At 40.6% G+C, this 22235-nt stretch overlaps 1 protein-coding gene across 33 annotated transcripts in view; it reads left to right on the top strand.

Moving 5' to 3' along the window:
- The window catches only part of mbl (muscleblind), a 212549-nt gene that overhangs the window by 129295 nt on the left and 61019 nt on the right, over positions 1-22235 (top strand). The window contains exon 3 of one of the 33 annotated variants that reach the window (XM_070210437.1): positions 1750-1800. The exons of 31 other annotated variants lie outside the window; for them this stretch is intronic. In XM_070210437.1, coding sequence (XP_070066538.1) covers positions 1750-1800 — 51 coding nt within the window. Of the gene's footprint in view, positions 1-1749; positions 1801-21321; positions 21624-22235 lie in introns of those variants that run through there. One more of the 33 variants, XM_070210424.1, reaches the window with a different exon arrangement.

Below are 22235 nucleotides of genomic sequence, written 5' to 3'. Positions count from 1 at the left end.
CTCCTTTGCTTTTCGTTACTTTCGTCAATTGCAATTTTTCAATTGATATGCCAGGGGACAGCGGCACAGATGAAAACCCAGAAAAAGTTCCGGCTTTTCCCCCATTCTATCTCTGTCTCTCTACATATCTCTCTCGCTTTTTCTGTCTCCCTGCCAGGCCAATAAAATCAACAGCGCTGCTTTTGATTTGACTGATGAGAGCGCGGGAGGTGTGGGCAGTGTTAAGTGGGCGTGGCATAGTTGCAAAAATATTGGCATAAATTATGAGCAGAGCATTTTGTGCCGGGTTCGCACGAAGCCAAAAGGCGAAATGTTTCCGCTTAATAAGGCTTTCCGCTTCCGCTTGCGTTGCACGGTTTCCGGCGGGCATCCCCCCTCGCCCTCCCTCCTTCCGCACTCGCTCTAGCTGGCCGCTTCCTTCCGCCTCGTACGCCATGGCCGTCAGCATCATCTTCACTTCCATTTCACTTCAGCCTACTTGCTATGCATCGCGGCCTTTGTGGTTCGTGGCTTGTGGTCGTGAGTATCAGTCGCTGCGGTTCCCTCGGCCCATCCTTCCTGCCTTCCTTCCTCTGTGTCTCTGTGTCTCAGTGTCTCAGTGTGGCCATTGTTAAGCTCGTTGTCAGTGCTCGGCAATTGATAATGATTATAATGGTCGTCGCTAGTCGCTCCAGCTAAGCTCCAGTTCCCACCCGGTTGCCCCCTTAAAAACTACTTACATTACAATGCACAGAAGCATTTCCCACCCATTGCGAGGCAATTTCTTTTGGACCCGGCCCATTCAAAGCGCATGCAAATGACTTTGGATTTTAATTAAAAAGCAAGTGGCTCTGGCAGTGGTGCATTTGATGAACCGACTGCGGGACTTGCTTAGCTGTTATCCCGATGTCCTGCTGCTCCTGCTGCTCCACTTTGTTGCCACTTTGTGTGCGCTGCGTGCGTCAAAGCGAGTCCCAGCTAAAAGGAAGCACTAACAGATGAGAAAAATTCAACCGAGTATTCGTTTCTTTTGTGTTCGTTGCCAGCCTAAAATGCTCGCAAAATAAAGTCAATGATTTGCTCTCGACTCTGTTTCACTCCTTAACTGCTCCACTCGCCAGCTCTTTCGTTTTATGAATTATGCTGGCAATTATGCGGCAACAATGACAAAAAAAGGGTTCTTTCTTTTGAGCCTTTCCTTCCTGCCTGCCAGCAGCCGCAGCCTCTGGCAGGACACAACACAAAACTCTGCACTCGACAGCCGGCGCTCGGTTTATTGAACTTGTTTAATTAAGCGTAAAATGTGTCGTTATTTCTCATCTGCTATGATGCAATCCTTTGAGTCATCTTTTCTTCTTGCGTGTTGTTACATTTTGGGGTTTTAATGGTCAGCGAGAAGTTCTCGATTTTTATAATTGTTCAAATGCTTTTTGATCCTTTAGTAAAAGAGAGGTAAAAAAACAAAGCGAAGTGTTTAATTTTCTGTGGTAATTGAAAAAAGGGCGTATTTTATTGCAATTAAATTGATTGATTTATTTGTTTGATGATTGTTTATAAAAATTAAATGCAAACTTTGACGAAAGAGAAAATCAGTTCATCTGCATGTGTTTGAAGATCTTGCATTTATTAAGCCGTATTTTCAATCCTTTCTATGAATCTTAGGATGTTATGCATAATTCTGAATATCTCAACCCTATATCTCCATATGCCCTACGCTACCAGCTTACTTCATAACTAATCGATACCTTTTTTCTTGTATTCTCTTTGCAGGTATGTTTCAATGTTCATATTTGCCAAATCCATAACTTTCATTCAAATCGCGTAAGTCAAAGAAAACAAATTTAAAACAAAGTTCTTCACACACACGCACATACACACAGAAGAGAAACACACCACAAGCAAAACCTCGCTGAGTGTGGATCACTTGCATTGTTTGGAATTTTCGTATACCCCGCAAATTTTCTTGTCAAAGGTCATACAGGGATCAACTTTACTGCTTCGATTAATATTTAAAATAACTCTTTTAATTTCTTCTTTAAACTTAAACAATTGTTTAGCATCACAGATTTGTGTATTGAATATATCCTTGGTATATTTTCTGGTACAGGGTACTAGAAATAAACAGAGTCTAGCCAAGGTATGGGGGCGGCTGCTGTTGAACAACGTTTTGTAGGTTTTGCTGTTGCACTTTATGGCAATGCGACACGCGATGCTGCGGCAATAGCAAGACACACACACACCCACAAACACATGCACACACACACCTCTAGTCAGCAATTTTGCGCAATAAATAAAATTAAAGGCGCACGCGACTCCTGCCAGTGGTTGGTCGGGTGAGGGGGCGTCGCAGGAGTTGGAGACGCAGGCAGCTGCCAGGCTGGCAAAATGTAATTAGAATTGTACAGTGCGGTTAATATTTCCGCCTACTTGAATGAGTGTGTATAGGTGTGTGTGTGTGTGTGTGTGTGTGTGTCGGTGCGGTTCATAAAACAATGCTCACAATGTGGCTGCTGTTCTTGTTGTTGTTGTTGTTCTCTTTCTTGCGCCTGCTGCGTGTAAAATGCAAACGCGTCGCGTGTCAAGCGCTCGTTTTAATGCCCACACACACACTCGCACACACACGCACACACATACACACCTGCCCAGCCCACACAACGCACAACACAGCCCACTTGAGGCCAGACATTTGCAGCATTTCTTTGGCTGCTTTATTTTTTATGTTTGGCGCTCTTTCGTGTTGTTGTTTTTTTTTTTTTCTGCTGACTCCAAGACTTTAGTATTAGCTTTGCTGGTGTTCCCTGCCAGCAGCCCCTACCCCTACGTCTGTCCCTGCCCCCGTCCTAATGGTGTATAAAATTAATTTTATTTACTTTTTCGCCTTGTTGTGCCTTGGCCCGGCCACAGGCCCCCAGGACCAAGGCGAGGACCACGACTCGCACTTCAAGTGGCTACTTTTATTGTTGCTGTTGTGGTTGTTTTTGTTGTTGTTGCTCTTGTTTTTGTTGCTGTGTGTTGTTGTGTGGTACGTGCACATGTAATTAGTGCCATTTCTCTCTGTCTAATTGGAAAATTAACATATGAAGTGCTTGTTTTTGTTGCTTCTTAAAAGCAAACAGAAAAAATTGCAAAGAAATGGAAAGAAGTGGATAATATACAATACTATTAAATGAAAATGAACAAAATATAAACTTGATAATAATAAATATTGTGTGTTTGAGTATGGATAAAATAAAAGAAGTCTAAAAATTGAAGCCTTGCTAGAGTTTAATGTGCGAGTATTTTATCATATTAAATTTAACCTCAAAAAAAAGGACTTTAAGTATACGAAGTTCTTTGAAACGATTCCTTTAAGGTAAAATTTGATGTAGTAAGTTTTTGTAAACATTTACATTTCTTATTGGGTTGCAAAATGAAATATTATTGTCAATTTTATTGTGAAAAATATATCTGAAGGTATTCGGAACAGCTTGTATTTTGTATTAATCAAAAATGTGCCTAACAAGAAGCTTCTATGTAATTATACTTAAAAGTATTTGAATACATATCTGAATAGCTTGTAGACATTTCCCCTCCACTCAGGCTGTAAAAGACCCAAGTAGAAGCTTTCATATCAAAATATCAAATCGATTATAACTCACGTCAGTTACAACTTTAATACACTCTCGACTTTACTTTAAAAACTCTTTAGTCCAAAATAACATTGCCAAGAACTACGGTGCTGAGGCCTTGCAACTAGAAGAGAGAAAAACCAAAAAAAAAAAAAGAGAAGCAAATGCGAACTTAAGAACAGCGCAGACAAGTTGTAAAATATATAAAAAATTTCATAATACGCTTAGCACAAAAATGTGGCAGAACATCTTCCTGGCTGGCAGTCCTGTTCTTTTGTCCTGCTCTACACACAGATTGTATCTCTTCCTCTTGAATGAATGTGTGTGTGCGTGTATGTGTGTGTTGCTGTTGCGGTTATCATACTTGTTGGCATTTTGGGTTATTGTTGGCAGTCGTCGACGTTGTCGCCACGGACGTCGTGGCCTCTGCGGAGTGTGTGTTGTCCATGTGCCCCGCCCACTCGACTTACAGCTGCAACTCTCCTGCTGCTGATGTTCGTGTGTGACAGCATATAAAACAAATTTTTATGAAGAGCAACGCAGTCAACAAAAAAAAAAAAAAAATAGAAGCAGCGGAAGAATAAAAAAAAATATGAAGAAATTCTCTGCAACATATTCAGACATTCCTTTTGTTGTGCTGCGTCACACGAAATTTAATAAGAGCGCAAAATGCTGCGGCTTGGCCATAAAACAACTGCTGCTGGCTGCTGTAGCGGGGGGAGAGTGCAAAGGGCGCTCATTCTCATCAGCGCCTAGGTATTCAAGCGGCGAGGTATTTATTGGTCCACTAAGTGGGCTCTAAATTTGATCTATGCCTTGAAGCCGTTTTATTTCGCTGCTTCACTCGGTGAAACATGCATAAATTATGCCACGCAGGTCATTTCGAGCAACATAAAAGCGGGTGAACAGCCGCAGCCGGCCCCCTTTTAAAAGTCCAAATCATAAGTAGGCGCTCTGCTGGTCCCAGGGTGGAAGTTTCTGCTGCCAAACTGGGCGCAATAAAATCAAATCAACGTGACGACATTACAGTTCAGCCGGACTTTGTACTTAAGAAACAGGCCATAAAACTTACGCATTTAAATTAAAAATCAATTGTTTTTCGGGCACTGTGGCTAAACGAGGCGATTGGAATTCTGTGGAAAATGCAAATTGACTCGGTAAAAGTATTCAAGTATTGAAATGTTTAAGGCACGAAAACTGGAAAATATTTAAACTTGTGAAAAAACAACACAAAAGTAGTAAAGACCTTGTATAAATAATCAAACGATTAATTAAGCTTAGAAAGCTTACCCAAAATATTGGTATTGATCAAATATATCGTAAATTTCTCAAGCCCTGCCGATCATTCTATAACCTGGCTCTACCGATGCCTTTGTAATTAATTAATCGATTAATTAAGTTTCCATTAATGGACAGTGCTATTTTATGATACTTGCTTAACATTTCCTTATTGATAAAGTTTATCGATATGTTGCGAAGGCCACATTAGTATTCCATACAATTGACAAGAAAAATGTCAATTTCTCGAGCCTTATAGCCCATTGTCTACCCTGGCTCAACAAATGCTTGCCCATGGTTCGTCTCACCCCGTCACGTGTCACATAAAATGCCAAATTAGATTGTTTTTGACCAATTCTCGCATACAAATCCAAACTTTTGCCCTTTGGCGTTTTATTATCTCCATTCGGCCCCCTTCAACACGCGCGGCGACTGTCAGCTGTTAACCGTTATTTAATGCACATTTAATTTAGTCGTAAACACTGGAAAAATCGCAGCTAGGAAAAGTTTTTGCCCGCCCCGCCCACGTTTCGAGCAGCGACCAAACGATACGCCAGGGATTTAATTCCATTTCGCTTTGAGCTGCAAGACGTAAAATTTGAAAAGTCGCCACTGGACGACGCGACCCGCATAGCTGCTGATGTTGCCGCTGCTGCTTTCTGTCAGTAATTAACTAAATACAGCTTGTAAATTGAGGGCGGAGTTGCCTAGATGGGCGTGTCCTGTGGGGGCAGCACGCACATGTGCAGCATAAATCAAAGCTGCGGGCATTTGTTGATTTTTGCAATTAAAGGCAAAAAATAAAGCAAGAAGCAAGTTGGTTGGGAATGCTCGACTGTGAGATAGGCGCGATAGCAGTAAAGCAAAGAAGTTCTCAATATTTATCGATCCTGGAATAAAGCGAGTCATCTAAAATCTGAAAGTACTTACACCACTATTAATAATCAGATCTAGCCTCCATACTACGTCCTTAATAAGTCTGGATAATCGATTTTTAATGCAGCATAATGATTTATTTCCATATCTGTAATTATGTATCCAGATATCGGATATATCTTCTGCAGGCTATATCAAATTTGTATGAAATTGTGTATACCCTTTTTGACACATTTTTGGAGCACAGGGCATTAAATAACAGTGTAGGGCGGATTAAATCGAAAGTTCATTAGTCGTACACTGAAATCGATGCGTGAGCTTATTTTGCTGTCTTGGCAAAAATTTGAGAAACAGCCAACGAAAATATATATAATAAGAAACAATTTCAACTGGGCTAATTGCTAATTGACGGTTGTGTGCACTTTAAGGATTTTGGCTAAAATTGTGACCTTTAAGCTCCACAAATCGCACACAAATTCGCGACAGCAGCTTATCAACGTCTCCGTTGCCGCCAGCGTCTCCTTCACCGTCTTCATGTTCTTCCTTGTCGTTGTCGTTGCTGTCCCATGCTACTTTTGCTGGCGGCAAATTGAAGTAGCTGACGCGACAGGAACATGGCCGGGACACTGGCTGAGAGGACAGCGCGCCAGCTGGCAACTGTTGCCGGAAGCGCCGGCGGATGTCCTCGCTAAACCGAATGGCATCGTCGCCTGGCAGGAAATATGCCCCAGCATGAAATTAAAATGCTGAACAGCAGGGCGAACGAATAAAAAGCTACAGAGCAACAAATAAATGGGCTGTAAATTAAAACATAAAGAAATTAATTTAAATTTAAATTAAATATATAGTCGTGCCTTAAATAATATTTTACGGCAAAATCATTTTAATTTTTAATCATCTTTTTTTAATTTTGTCAACTCAATTTTTGACTAAAGCTTCTCAATATTTTGCGCTGTGCAGCCCAACTCTGGGCTCTGTCTGCTGCTATTGCATAATATTAGGCGCTTGGGCTTCAGGTAAGCCGCAGCTTACAGCAACAGCAACAACAACAAGAACGACAACGACAAATGTATGAGAGCCTTTGTTAATTTTTCCTGAGCTCTGAAATCAAAAAAGGATTATTAGCAACGCGCTCATTCAAATTTAATATTAGCTGATTATGTGCGTTTTATTGCCAGAGGATGTGTGTGTGTGTGTGTGTGTGTAAGTGTGTAAGTGTGCGTATGTGTGGGAACTCACACAAGTGACGGAAATTACTGCATAAAGCGCGCTTGATTGAGTTGACAAGTTGTAATTTCGTTGCCGGCGCGCGTTTCATGTGCCTGAGTGCGTATGCGGTTGCGGAATTGAGGAGTGGAGCAATTGCTGGAGCTGGGGCAAGTAGTGTGTGTGTGATAGTCCATGAAATTGAGGCGGCATCTGTGCAACCAAAAAGCCACAAGGCAAGCGCTTTTTGATATGTCGCACCATTTGGTTTCTCCAAAGTATTGGGACTGAGCGTTGTGGAACGGCATATGGTGCCGGGTCTCACATTTGCTGTAGAGTGACATTTTGTTAGCCAAGCTGACAGGCCAGACTAAGGTATAATATTGCAAACTGGGGATGCTGTTAGACACATACTTTCTCTTGCTCTTTTTCCACCCAAAAGCCAAGCTCGAATGGGGAAAGTTTTCAGTTTCAATATAATGATCCAGATAAATGTATATTTTTAATATGTTTATTCGTATACATATTTCTGTGTTTATTTCCATTTCAGTCTTTAAATCAACTTAATAACAATTAATTCTCAAGTTTAAGTAACTTTTTTTGCTTTTAATGATCAACCTGCAAGTCAAAACTTTTATCTGCCCACAACTTTGTAAACTGAATGGAAATATGCTTAAGACTTTTATTTATAGAAAAAACTTCTGCTTTAAGTTCTTTTTTGTGCCAACTTTTCCCACGTTAAATACAAAGCCTACGCATTAAAAGGAAGAAAACGAGACAAGGTCGTATCCATCACGCACTTTTTCAAAGCTTTTGCATCTTTCCTTTGATTCCGCTTCAAGGTTCTTTACCTCTATTTTGTATTATGTATACACATATATTGTTCTCTGTCTATTGAAAGTGAACAAAGTTGTCTTTAACAGGATGCACCTGTTTCTGCCCCAAGCTACGCAGAAATCAACACTTTCGCTTGTCGGCAAAGTAGAGAAAACCCCGAAGCAAGACGAATTCCCCCCCAAAAAAAAAGGGTTTCGATGAATGCGTAAAGTTCATGGGTTTCCGTAGCAGAGTCTTTTGTTGGCCATGGAACAATGGACTAGGGAATGACGAATAATGCATGTGGAATACAACAAGCACACAAGAGTTCCAGCAATTAGCCGAACAGACGCACAGATCTGAGCAGCTCTATTATTTGATTGGGCCAAAATTGATTCACTTTGCTTGGGCCACTTGTCAGCCACACGCAGGAAACTGCGGCAACTCTGTTATGCCCTTGCCATCCCTTCCGGTTGCTCGCCCTTCATCAGTGGCGCCCAGACGCACGGAAACTGCCTTCTCTGGACGCCTTTTGTATTTGCCTAACGAACTTAGAAGCTGAAACACAGGGACTGTCTTCGGCTTATTAATGGATCACGGCAGCCCTGGCACTCTCCGCTAACTGCTACTGTAACCTCTCCTTCCTTGGCAAAAAGCTATTTAATTAGGCAAATTCGCTTTCTGTTACAAATTATCGCTTGAAACGGCAAGAATAGCATCAAGATGCTCTCTCACTTTACATTTTTCCAGACCCTTTGCTAAAAATGTACAAATTATGCCACACATGTGGCATGCCCCCCGCCCATTGCAAGTCAAAGTTTAGCCTAACTTTACGCATGATTTATGTAGACCCCATTTGCGGCAAAACCGAACCCAACCCAACTGAAACGGCTGTTTTTTAAAAATAAAAAAAGTCGAGCCCTCCAAAAAAAAATGTACAACAAATAAAATTAGCAACATGCAGAAGAGCCCCGCAAAAAATAAACAAACTTGAGGATATATTTTTTCTTTTATGTTTTGAACCTTTTTCTTTTTTTTGAGTTTCTTTTTTTTCTGGTTTAGCCTGCAGGCGTTCTGTACAATATATCGGCATGTTTAACATATCCTATAACCTAAAAAAGAAACTTATTAAATTAAACTTCTACACATGTTTTGCCGGCGCGCACGCGTTTTTCTTTCATTTCGGGGAATGCCGTGTCCAAAAGTTTCCTCACATTCGAGCCCTCGGAAATGCTCAATCTATTGTGGAAAATGTTATGCGGCATTCGCTACACTTGGCCAAGTCTATTGCCAAAAGTAAACTGAGTAAGAGCTGGCCGGGAGGGGGGAGCTGAGGCGGCGACGTTTCAAGTTTCGCTTTCTTTCGTTTATCGGCATGGAAAATAAATCATTTTTGTGCGAGTGTGAGTGTGTTTGTGTTTTCTGAATGTGTGTGTGCGTGTGCCTGTGGCAGCTTTCATTGAAATCTCAAATGTGGTCCCAGATTATTATGGCACAAAGCCTTTGATTTGGGCCGCTTCTCACATGCTCAACACGCGCTCCACGCCAATCGCTAGCCCTATAGATAGGTCTCTGCAATTTTGCTTGGATTTTATTCCATTTTGATTTTTTTTTCATCTGCTGCTGCTGCTGGGGTGCTGTAAATCTTGTCATTGACAGAGGGTTTCCGACTTGGTAACGCGATGTTTATCGAGCATGTAGCGAAAAAATAAAAATAAATAAATAGACAAGCATTGCGACAAGGACCTAAATTGTGGCCAACAAAAATATGGGGAATTATGTGCTCGAAAAAAGCTGTAGAAAATAAATATAAACAAGTTGTTAGATGAAATCGAATATTAGATACTCTGTCACGCATATGACTGTTTATTGATAAATACGAAAAATCGAAAAATATGCTATATCGATAAATGAAGTGATATATATATATAACTTTTCTTCAATCCCAAACAACTTTATTGGTGTTCAAACTTGATAGCTTCAAGCGTAGGAGTTAGTAGAATCTCACATGCAACACGTGTACTCCATTTGCAAACAGAGTAAAGTACAAGAAAAGGTAATTTGTAGCCATCAGAAGGGTTTTCTTCTTTGTGCGCTATAAAATAAGCTTGTGCATATTGCCAGAACTTTATATACCATATACTATTAAGGCAAACACCGAATTGTACATTCGGTCTATTAGCAACAAATAAACAGGCAAAAACAACACTCAACGCTAAAACATGCAACAACAAGAACAACACCAACAACAGCAAGAACACAAACTATACAACACACACGCACACTCATATATTACACAAAACAAAACTCAAGCACAATAAAAAGCGCGTTGGCTTAGGTATATAAGGGTTTGTTAGTTCGTATAGTAAAAGTGTTGCTGCGTTGGGTGTGGGGTGGTGTGTGTGAAAAGGGATACAAGCGCCACATTGTGCGGCAGTAGACAACACGCCGTGCCACACTCGCACACACACACACACACACACGAAGGGGCGAGGCGACATTATGGCGCCAGTCAGTCACTTTACTTATTGCCCTTACGGTGTGTTTGTGTGTATGTGGGGGGGTGGCTGGGTAGGTGTGTTCGTGTGGGTAGTTTTTGAAGTTGTGAACTACGTTTTGGTTGGGTTGGTACACAGACTGCCTGGCAGGCACTGTAACTGAGCACCATTTGCCCTTTTGCAGCAGGTCGCAAAAACATTTCCAAGTCGCGCGCACACGAATTTCGCTTTGTTCTGTTGTGGTCACAGCGGGTCAATGGCGTCGTTTGACTTTGTTGAGTGGGGGGCAGGAACGGGTTTAGCGAACTTGAGCATCTAATGCAATCATTAGATTAGTGAGAAGTTACAGCAGTTTGTTGCTATGCTCAAGTTTTCTGGTGTATTTTGCACTTGAGCGGAGTTTCTCAAAGTTTCTTCGATTCGAGTAGTTGGAGTTATCGATAATGATAACGTGTGCACACAGAGATTTATCAATTTAAGTGACATAAGCTTTGTTCATCGATCAAAAATATTTATGTACTATAAAATTGTTTGGACTCTTTGAATAAAGGCATAGCTTGAAAACTTGTCTGTTCATAGTTATCGGCCATTTTCAGTTTCAGTTGCCAAGGTACACTTTATAAATCCTATTTTTTATTATCGATTATAATAGAAAATGTAATTAATATTTGAATAAGATTATTTTATAGAGAATTAAATTAGTTTCCATGCAGAATCCCCTTTGTAAATTAAGTCAAACTATGTCCAGCTGCTGTTCCTCTGATTTGTTTGCCACATGTGTATTATTTTAGTTGGGACGCCTAACCTATAATTTGCTGCAGTGTTAGGGCCGTGTTTTAACTTTTTTTATTGCCGTTTGCCTCACTTGCTGTCAGGGCATCTGGTCTGCACACATTTACTGGTAGGTTTATATGTGGATTGTTTATATAGCATATGTCTAGGGCTGGGGCTTTGGTTGGGCCTGGTACGCTGTGCCTGTCGCGGAAATGTACCGCAGACATGCAAACAAAACTTTTTCGCTTCTCGGACGGGGGCACGCGAGGCCCAGCACCAACAACAGCAACAATAACAACAAGAGCAACTGTCAGGATTCAGGATCCGGCTGAGTTCGTTGCAAGTATTCGCTATTTGCTTGCCACATTCCTTATTGCTGATGTTGTTGCTTTCTCCTTAGCTGCGCCTTTTTGTGCCGCATTTGCTTGGCTATGTTTTATTATTACTTCTTTCTGGGTGTCGAGCCGCACCACGTATTGCACACTTGTCCTTGTACGTGTGTGTGTCCCTCCTTGCAGTGTCCCTTTTTTTATTATTTGTTGTTATTTTTGTTTTTGCACTCACTTTCGTCGCCTTTGGCTCCCGCTAGCTGTTAGGTGTGAGCTGCAAAGTGCTTTTTCCGTTTTTCCGGCTGAATTATAGTTTAATAAATTCATATATTTATTTTCTTGTGTGTGTTTGTTTTCTTTTTTTTTTTTGTCTGGCAGCCAAAATAAGCAAATGAATAAATTGCATCTGGTCGCTAGCTTTTTGCTTATAATTGAAGTTATGTCTCTTTGTTTGGCTAAAGGCAACTAGCTTAAAGCTGCTGCCCCAAAAAGTATGCAGCAAATATTGTTTAAAGCCGCTCGCTCGCTTTTAAGGTACCCTTCCACATTACATTAACGTTAATTGCATTTTCGCCACACTTATCTGGCTATAAATAAAATTATATAATTACCTGGTATTGTGTGGCATAATACCACACGAACTGGGCTTTTTTGGGTGGTGCGGCTGCCCAGCCACGCCCAATCCACTTAACATTGGTGTGTGTGGCCCGTTCGTTAGCATTATTTAACGCGTTGCCATGGCAAAAGGTGGCCAAAACAAAACAAAGCAAAGCAAAACCGAACCAAAAGCTGAAACAAAAGACCAACTAAAGTGCGCAAAAGGTAAAGGGAGAAACTGACTAAAAGACAGATAGAGAAGCAAGCCAGACAGACGGACAAACAGGCAGGCAACAAAGTAGCGCGTTACATTAGTGAGGCGAGCTGAGTGGGCGGGGAGGCAACTTATTTTCCATTTACATGCAGCAAAGCGCCTTTCTAGATGTTTATCCTTGTAGTTTCACAAAAACAACAACAACAGGAACAGCAACAATAGTAACAAATCCAGTTGAGGCACAAAAAATGCGGCTGGCAAAGCGTCAAAAGGCGCCGCAACAAAGCAAAATGTTCGCTCGATTTTTTCCCAGAATTTTTCCCATTGTGTTTTATTTTTTTCTCTTTTTTTCAGCTGTGTGCTAATCACCCGGCCCAAAGATGAAATGTGTAGGCAACTTAGTTAGTGCAAATTAGCTGAAATTTAAGCAACTGCACTAAAAAACATTAGCTAAATTGGTGGTGAAACGAACAAACATTTCGAAAGTCGATAGTCGGCAACAAAACAACAACGTTCTTTTTCTCTATAATTCTCAACTGACTGTGGCATACCTAGAAAGGACTCGTTTGTTCACAATCCATGCTGATTTGATTTTTACTATCGAGAATCTAGACATCCTGTAGTCAACGCTTAGCACAAAGCCTGCTGCGCCAAAAAGCCTGCTACAATTTGGCGCCTTGAGTTGTCTTGTCTGTTCGCAATCAGTTGTTGAATTTACACGAAACACGCATTAGCCAAATACATGAAGTTGCATTACACAACTTTGCGTGTCAATAACAAGCCACGTGCCGCCTTCCCGCTAAACCCCTGGCCCTGCCTGCACTACTTCTTGGCCGTAAAGCAACCACCAAATGCAGCTTGCAGGCGGCTCTAACTATATGCTTTGAGCCACATCAGCTAAGTAATGTGGCGGGCTATTTTGATATTATGCTGATTTCCATGGGGAATACGAGACATGTGCCTGGATAAAGGTCTGAGTGTGTGTGTGTGAGTGTTTTAGCCACGTATGACTCAACTCAATTATTTATGCAACATTTTGTATTTTCTATTTTGTTTCATTTAGTCATGTTGCACGTTTTTATGGCACAATTTTCGATTTTGCTATTTTAGTGCTGCTCTATTTTTATGACGATTTCGTGTTTAGCGCGTTTCAATGAACTTTAAGTAATTGCAAATTGATTGAAAGCCCCAAAAGGGTCGCTCTACCTTCACTCACTCTTCCTCTCCCTATTTCTATTTCTAGGAAATGCTCTATTCTAGTTCGTCCTGGGTATGCTCTATAACGGGCACTTGCAGCAAATTGCACACGCTTCTAAATTGTTTGCGTTTAATGCTTTCAATTAATTTAATGCATTTGCCCATTGCAATGGCTCTTTTATGGCAAGGACTGCCTCTACCCCTCTCTCACTCCCTCTCTTTCGCTCAGTCTCTTTTGTGAGACGCGCTGCGATATCAAGCAGCTTTTGTAAGCATGTGCATACGTGTGTGCGTGCGCGCATTTAATTGCTTGTAATTTGCGCTAATGACGGTGCCAATTACAAAAACAACAACAACAGCAACTAGCCTTTCATTATTCTGCATGTCATTAAATACCAATTATTATAGATTTTTCATACCTATATATATGTAAATATATATATTTATTTATGTATATAGATTTGCGATTAAATTTCCTGATGCTATTGTGCCGCAACTAATGTTAAAATCAATAGACTGCAAGTTGGGTAATTTAATTTCCTATTCCTGACTGGCTGCTACCCTTTCATACCTCAAATTCTCGCCCGCCCACTCCTGCTGGTAACTCAATTAAAGTTGTAAACAAAACAAAAAAAAAAGGAGCAAAAATAAAATGGGTAAAATAAAACAGGCGAAAAACCACTTAAAATTGCAGCTAAAATAAAACTCCACTTTTTTGGCAAAACTCTGCGGGCAAGTCCGTTCGCACAGTGTTTATCTCTTTCTCTCTCTCTCTATCCATCTCTATCTAAAACTTTGAATCGCTTCCTTCGCGCCCCTGCCCCGCTTTCTAGTATTTTACGCCATTTTTAATTGCTGCATGAAAAAGTAATTACAAATTTTGCTGTGTGCCGGTCGCGTAGTTTTTGGTGGCTCGTGTTGCACTGGTGGGCGGCGGAGGGGTGTGGCAATGCAACTCAAACAAAATTATAAGCAAACACGCAAAACTGCCACAAAACTTGAAAACTGAGCGGCCGCACACACTCACACACAAACACACAAATAAAATAGTATAAACAAAACAAACAAAAAAAACTGTAAAAAAATAAACAAAAAATGCGAAAAACACGCAAAATGCTTGAAGGGCAACGGGCAAGGTGGGTGGCGGTGGGCGTGGGCGGTTTAGAGTGTATTTGGTTGGTTAGCTGCTTTGCTGGCTAGCGGGCGGCCCCCGCTTAACCAGCCAGACGACGCATTGACTCGAACTCTGGTGTCCGTTTGGTGCAATCTGACCACAGCACGAGTCCTTTCCGGCCAAAATGAAAGGGCTGTGTTCTTGTGTTGGAACAAATTAAAAAGCAAAGGCAAGCGATTTGGTCTCGTTTCTCCACCTGCTCTTCCCCATGTTGTTGTTGTTGTTGTTATTTATTGCTAGCCGTGGAAAAATTTAAAAGGATCTGCTTAGTCATGACCTTTGCACATGTTTTGTTAAATGTAATTTACCAAATTGTGTAAAATGGGCTTAGGATTTATGTGAAGAAACAAGCAAAGTTTAAAGTTTCTCAGATTTAATGAACTTATCAATAATTGAAACGAATGCCAACTTTTAACGTCAAATTTGAACCGAACTAAATTTTAAGTATATGTTTTGAATAAGTTAAGCAAACAGATTTTGGGATCCAACAAAATGATTGGATTGAAGAATGAAATAAATAAATAAATTTCTTATAATATTTTATTGTGCTTCTTGCTTTCCATAGAATGTTGTATATATTTTGTTCGTGTGTAAAAGTGTTTTACTAATATTTTTAGCCATATACCAATAGCGTATAGATGTGCATTACCCATTCCAATTGCATTTCCTTAACCCAACGCACGCACACACCTAACCCCACACTCAAATTAAACACTTTTAAAAAGTGAGAAAAATTCCAACCTAATTGCCACCTCGAAGCTGCTTCTGAGCTCTTTGCCTGCTCGACTTCTGCTTTTTGCCCATGCCGTGCGACATCCATTTTGTAGCTGCATATATAGAGTAAAGTATCTATAGGATACTTGCATTCATCATAGAGCATAATGGCGCAACATTTGCACTCAAGCTGCCGCACTTTGCATGCCACAGCCAAAGCCGAAGACATCCCAAATTTGTCGCAGCAAGTGCGGAGCAGGAACCGGGCCATGCATCTACAAGATACTCGCACTTGCCTGCCTGCTTGCTGTCTGAATGCCGGCGCCGCCCTGCCCGCCCTACCCGCCCTTTGTGCCCATTCCCATTCGCCTGACTGACATGCTTGACAAATTCGCTTGCAATTATTTATAGAAGTGCCAGCCCGAAGACCGGAGCGAGAGGCGACGTCTTGACTCCGACTACTTGACTGCAACAGCAACTGCGACTGCGACTGCCGTATGGCATATATGAATATAATATGAATGTGTGAATGAATGAATGAATGCGTATGTGAATGATCCGAGCAAACTGACGTTGGGGCATATGCCACGTCATTTGCTTGCCACGGCGTGTGATCCACTTTTTGGGCAATTTAATTATGCAATTCAGCAGAGTTTTATTTTTACACTGGCCTCGCCTCATAATTTCTGCTTCTGTAAATGCATCTGTAGTTGTGTCCGTATCTGTATCTGTTTCGATTTATGTGCCAAGTGTCAGTTGTTCAAGCGCTGGGCAAATTGAAAATTGCACTTTTTCTATGTCTCATTTTTTTTTTTTTGTATTCATTTAGCCGTAATAAATATCTATGCTAAATTTATTTGCATTTGCTTTTAGCCGTTCGATAGTTTTCTTTTTTCATATTTTAGTTCGATTTGTGTTTGTGTTTGTGTGTGTGTGTGCGTGTGCAATTAGCGTCAGCGCTAAAAAGGCGGACGAAGTGGGAAGTGGGGAACAGCTAGTTGGAAGGGGTTGCGGCTGTGACTCACTAACTGGCGGTTAATTGAAAAACTTTGTGCTATTTGTATAGTTTTCATAATTTACATGCCCCGTCCTGCCACAAGATAAAAAATTGATAAAACTGTGGATACCAAAAAAAAAAAAATAAGAAGAATAATAATAAAACTCGAGTCAGTTAAGCGCGAAGGTTTATTTTTTATGGATTTTGTTTTTTTTTTCTTTGTCCTGTAGCTTGGCTAATTAAACGACGCAACAAGTTAATTAGCAGCGACAAAGGACGCGCGCGCTTACAGGACACATAGGACTGTGTCCAGCATGCCATTATATTAAAAAGTCAAAGCATACTTGCAGGCGCTCGCTCATTATAATACTAATACAAGTACTAGAGGGCTTTTTTTTATCCCAGTCCGAGAGTCGACGGAGTTATGTAAGTTATTAGTGGGGCTTTGTGGTTGCGGATAAAACTCACAAAGTGCAGCTGCGGCAGCGACAGCGGCAGCTTCTGTTAACAATATGCCAATGATTAGCTGTGGTGCAGGGCTTCTCCCTGCGCTTCTCCCGTCTCTTGCTGTCAGGGCAAAGTAATCAGCGCGCAGTCAAAGCCAGAGCCAAAGTAGACGCCAAAATGTGCATTGGCCCCATTTACCTTTAAGCTGGTGGCTTTAAGGCGCACATGTGTGGGCGTGGCTACTTATGTGACAGCTGTCATTCAACTGCAATCTTCATTAGCCAGAGACACAATCAACCAAATGCAACCCTGTCTTTCATTTAGTTTTTTCTTTTTTGTTTTTCAATTTCCTTTGGGCTAACAATTTGCGGCAAGTATTTTTTCACATTTTTGTTTTTAATTTTTGGGCAACCCTTTGCACGGTTTTCGTAATTAACTAAAATGCCAAGTTTAGGTCAAAGCGGAACAGTCAAAGAGGGGATTTTAGGGGGTGGTAAATAAATACTAAATGCTCCACAGACTGTCAAGGATTTCATTTAGTTGCCAGTCTCTCCATTAAGAGGTAGTTTAGCTTACCTATTTCTATGCGCTACTCTTTGCCTGTTTCCTACTCTTTATTTTTTCTGCTCCCCTTTTTATTCTAATTTAATTTAGTTTTAGTGACACACACACACATACACACACACTTGCCTGCAGCTAGTTTGTGTGCTGTAAAGTGCTGCTGCAGGGTGACCTGTGAGTGTTGAGTAATTGATTTTATGTGCAAATTGTGTGTGTTGCGAAGTGGAATTGAAAGCTAATTTAACTCGAATACTTTTGCTGATATTTCTGCCGCTCATTTTTTGGTAGTTTAAAAACGACTGATTTTATTTAACAAACTTACAGTGTTAATAAATTTCGCAACGTTGCAAACTATTGTTTTTATTAAGTGAGTGAATAGCGATGGCCTGTAGAATCCTTGCAGGCATAATTTTTCATAATCAACTAATAGGACGCGATTGTCAGAAATTGAACAACTAACTGTCCAAAGCACTTTGCAAACTGACAAACATTGCTCGATGTAGGGATCAAAGAGTAAATTGCAATGACAGACCCTGCAGGCCATCAACTTGTATTAAGCAACGCAATGCACTAAACGCAACATCAAAAAAAGTCAAAAAACAAAACCAAAAGTAGAAAAGGCGGATAAAAACATTTCGCAAACACCACGTGTCCACCAAATTCGCTTTGAACCGGCTGGTATATTACGTTTTTCAATTAGCTAAATTAAAATTGAGGAAAGGAAAAAAACGAGATAAATACATAAAGTGCATATGGTGGTTAAAGTTTTCTTTTTTATGCTCTGGAGGGTGAACAGATCAGAGAAAAATATTTCTACATGCTGTTGGGACTAGAATTGGAAAATGTTTGACCGTGTGTGCCAGGCGAATGGATGTGTGTGCTTGAATGAGGTATTGAATATTAAGCAACATTATGATAAAAACTTGACATTCACTTTAAACATTTCCAATGAGAGAAAATATCGCAGCTTTAATCTTATAAATTTTATCTGAAACTTTTTGCGTTCGTTTTTTCGTCATTTAAACGATTTCTTCTCACACACAGAGCGGTATTAATTTTGGGCATAGTTTTAATTTAGTTAAGCCAGCTACTTCTAAGACAGCAAACTTTTGACAGCACGCACACACACACAACCGCACACACACACACGCTACACATATGCGCACAAGTAAAAAAGTTCAGTGAGATTTTTGGTACACACGCAACTGTCGCAGTTTTTGATATGTGGCTACGTTCCGTTAGAGCAGGGCGCAGCAAAAGGTAACAGGAAAGGAGCCCAAGCACTTTTGGCTTTGGCATTTTCCACGCAGCTGCAGCAGCAGGTAAAAACTCTTGAGCCCGGTTTGGCCTGGGCTAAAAGTTGAAAAGCGGTAAACAAGCCGAAAATGTCGCGACTGTCAAAACTCTGACGCCAGAAAAGGGGTTTTCCCGCCAGCTAAATTTCAGAGTAGTCCTTTTCTCACACCCACTGTCACGGCTCTATAAATGCCTTCATATCCTGCTACTGCTGTTGAATCCTTTGCACTGTCTGTCAAGTCTTTTCTTTCTGTATTTTTTTTGGCATGGCAAGTGTTGCTGCCAATTTATTGCTGCAGTTAATTTGCATGAAATATAAATAAATGGCAAACAACTTGAGACAGTTTCGTGCACTTTAAGCGAGACTGAACTGCATGGCCCCTCACACCCTGCTGACACTCTCTGGTATGCCAAATTTAAATTAAATTAGAATTTCTCTAGCTACTTGGTCTCGGCTCGGTGTGTAATTTAAAACTATTTTACATGCTGCTAAAGTGCGTCGCACTATATATATATATATATATATGTCTGTGTGTGTGTGTGTGTGTGTGTGTGTGTGTACGTGTGTATGTTAGATAAAAAGGCATTTTGCAAGCTTTTTGAGCTGCAGCCAACTTAAACTTGTTAAGCTTCAGGGAATTTCAGCTTTGCAAAACAGCAAAAAAGTGCTACAAAAAAATACTAAAAATGAGAGAAAAAAATGTTAGAATATTTAAACTCAACTTGATATGCGCCTGGGAGCTTACTATGTCTTCTGACAGTCTGTCTGTATGTCTTTTAGTGTGTGTGTTTGTGTGCCTGTATGCGTGTTCTTGTGTGTGTCTGTGTGTGTGCGCGTGTGCATCTGTGTGATTTATAGTGAGCTGGGATTAAGCTGTCTTTGTGCTGCGCAAGAATGTTGTAGAAAATTTTTAGTATAATGCACATGATAGAAGACGGCGGCTGGCCTAACAGATCTCAAATTCCCCGAGGCGGAAGTCACAGACATTTGGGATTGGCATTGCGTATTGCATATGCAGAATGGAGTATTTCTTGCCCTAGCGCAGAGCTCAATAAACGCTTAATGCATAGGGCTCTTGGTATTGATGACAGGTTAAGCTGGCGATAGCAGAGGACTAAAAGTGATTGGCCTTAAAAAAGCATAATATGCATAATTTATAATTAAATGTTCTTTATAGGCTGCTCTTCATTGGGACTTTAATAGTTTTATACTACCCGTGTCCAATGCCAATTATTATAAAGCACAACAAATTATTACTTTATTCGAATACAATAATATCAATCATATTGTAATTACACTCTTCGAGCGACCATTATTTATTTTTTAAAAAAATCAGACATTTGATAAGAAATACATTCGTCTTGCATTAATTAAATCACCCTTATTTAAATAATATAAAATTCCCAAATTAAATTATGTTTGAATATCTGCACTTGATACTTTTATACTACTTCAGCCGAGTTCAACGCACTTTAAAACCAATTAGCCAAAGTATGAAATATCAAAAAGCTAAAGAGAACTGAAAAACGACAACAATAACAAAAGCAAGAACAGCAAAACGCGTGTAACAATCAATAAAAACAAGCAAGAAATCAACTAAACCATATGAAAAATGGCGTCGCATGGCATAACGGTTAAAGAAAAAATACTCGTTTACAGACGTCGACGTTGCCGTTGCCGTCAATGCGTGGTTAGGCGAAGCAAAAGCGATGACGACGCTGCCGCCATTGTTAATAGGATTAGGAAGCACAACAGCCAACAACTAGCACAACAACAACAGTAGCAGCAACAACAATACATTTCCCAAAGCAAAGCAAACGGCATTAGCAACGGCCAAAACCCACAGCAACAGTAACAGCAACAACAATTAAAAGCAAACGAATCACTCACACAGACGCACAGACACACACACACACACACACACACATCAGCAATAAAAAGACTGCGCAAAAAAAATACAGAAAATCATTTATAGTAAAGACAGCGAAACAATACAAGACAGAGACAACGCAATCGACAGAGCGACAAGAGGGAGCGAGAGGGCAAGTCAGAGCAAAGCAAACAAAAGTAAATTAGATTGTGTGGCCCATTAAGGCATTAAGATTTCATTGCTGTTGTTGCTGTAGCTCTTGTTGTAGCGTTGTGTCTAAAGCTCGCCTAGTGGGGGCGTGCGGTGGAGATGTGCCCTGTGCCATATGGGACATAAGTTGGCCAAAGACAGTGCGTACACAGAGAGAAATTAATTAAATGAACACGCACAAATCAACTGAAATAAATCGAATTAGATTTGTATTAAGGCAAATAAATCTCTTGTAAATCTGTTCCTTTGATTTTAAATATTCTCTAAATATTTGTTTAGCTTATAATCATGCTTTGTTTGAGCGTGTTTAATGTTCTTTGATATTTTAGCGTCAATACCGAAGAAGTAATGGCTACTACTATCATTAATTTTTTAAGTAAAAAAAAAGTGAAACTAATTTTTTTTGTCCAATTAATTTGGTTTGCTTTTGGTTATAAGTTTTTCGCTTAGTGCAAGTGCAGTTACCCTCGACGTGCCCGCATTGAGCACTTAAAGCGGCGTCGTTGCCAACGTTGCCGGGCACTTTAAGGGTTTCACTTAAGACCCCATCCAGTGTTGGAAAGGGGGTAAGGGCCAGCCAGCTAGGCTGTGCTACAATACACTACTCTACATACACGCGCTTCGTTTTCATATATTGAAGCACTTGAGCATTTTGTTGACTTGTTAAGGCCGCCACCTCGCATCGCATCGCATCGCATCGCACGGCATCTCATCTGACATCTCATCTTGTTGCACGAGTCGTTGGATACGTGACTTTCTGCGGTTTGCTTGGATTTGGCTGCTAAAAGTGCTAAAAATTGGCCAAGCTGTCGCCTCAGCTGAACCAGCTGAAAGCCACCCATTTTGCTATTTTGTTATTTCGCTATTTGCCTGTTTATTTGTGCGCGCGTTTAATGGCCTTGAAGTGAACGCGAGTCCGAAATGTATCTTGTATCTGGCGGATGTCGTTCCATGGCCAGCTAAATTTAATGGTCCATTGAGGTGTGTCTTAACAGTGTGCGTGTGCGGGTTTGTGTGTGTGTGTGTCTGTGCGTCTGTGACTAAGTGCCTTCTGCTGGCATTTGCTATTGTTTGCCTACTTTTAGGCGCTGCCATTGTATTGTTGGGCATTTGACTTAATTTAAAGTGTGTCGACCACTCAAGTCGAATTGTCTGTGCGTGTGTGTGTGTGTGCAAAGGGTGAGCAACAAATACACAGACAATATACATTTGTAAACTATTTACCAAACGTGCTGGATGCAGCATCAACGAGCTATAACACACGAGCGCTAGAACTCACCCCAAATGTGCCTTTATATGCGCCGCTTAATAGTTTCTTGTGTGCATAACAATTAACGTCCATCGCTCCATTAAATCACTACGAAATTGGATGTCATTAAACAGTTTGCTCTGTTGCGAATCGAATGAGGGAAAATACTATAAGCCAATCACTGGTTTTTGCCGAGTTAATCACAGCACATATCCACATCTTATATGTATTTAACCATAAAAATTTAGCATTATGAGTTGGACATTTCCTGAAATATTCTATCCAGTATGCAGCTGAAAATAACACATATTTTCTATACAATATTATCTATTTATTATCATGTG

This window comes from Drosophila virilis, chromosome 5 (genome assembly GCF_030788295.1).
Source record: "Drosophila virilis strain 15010-1051.87 chromosome 5, Dvir_AGI_RSII-ME, whole genome shotgun sequence".
Taxonomy (NCBI): Eukaryota; Metazoa; Arthropoda; class Insecta; order Diptera; family Drosophilidae; genus Drosophila; species Drosophila virilis.
Note: the sequence above shows the minus strand (reverse complement) of the source record. Positions and strands in the feature narration are given on the sequence as shown.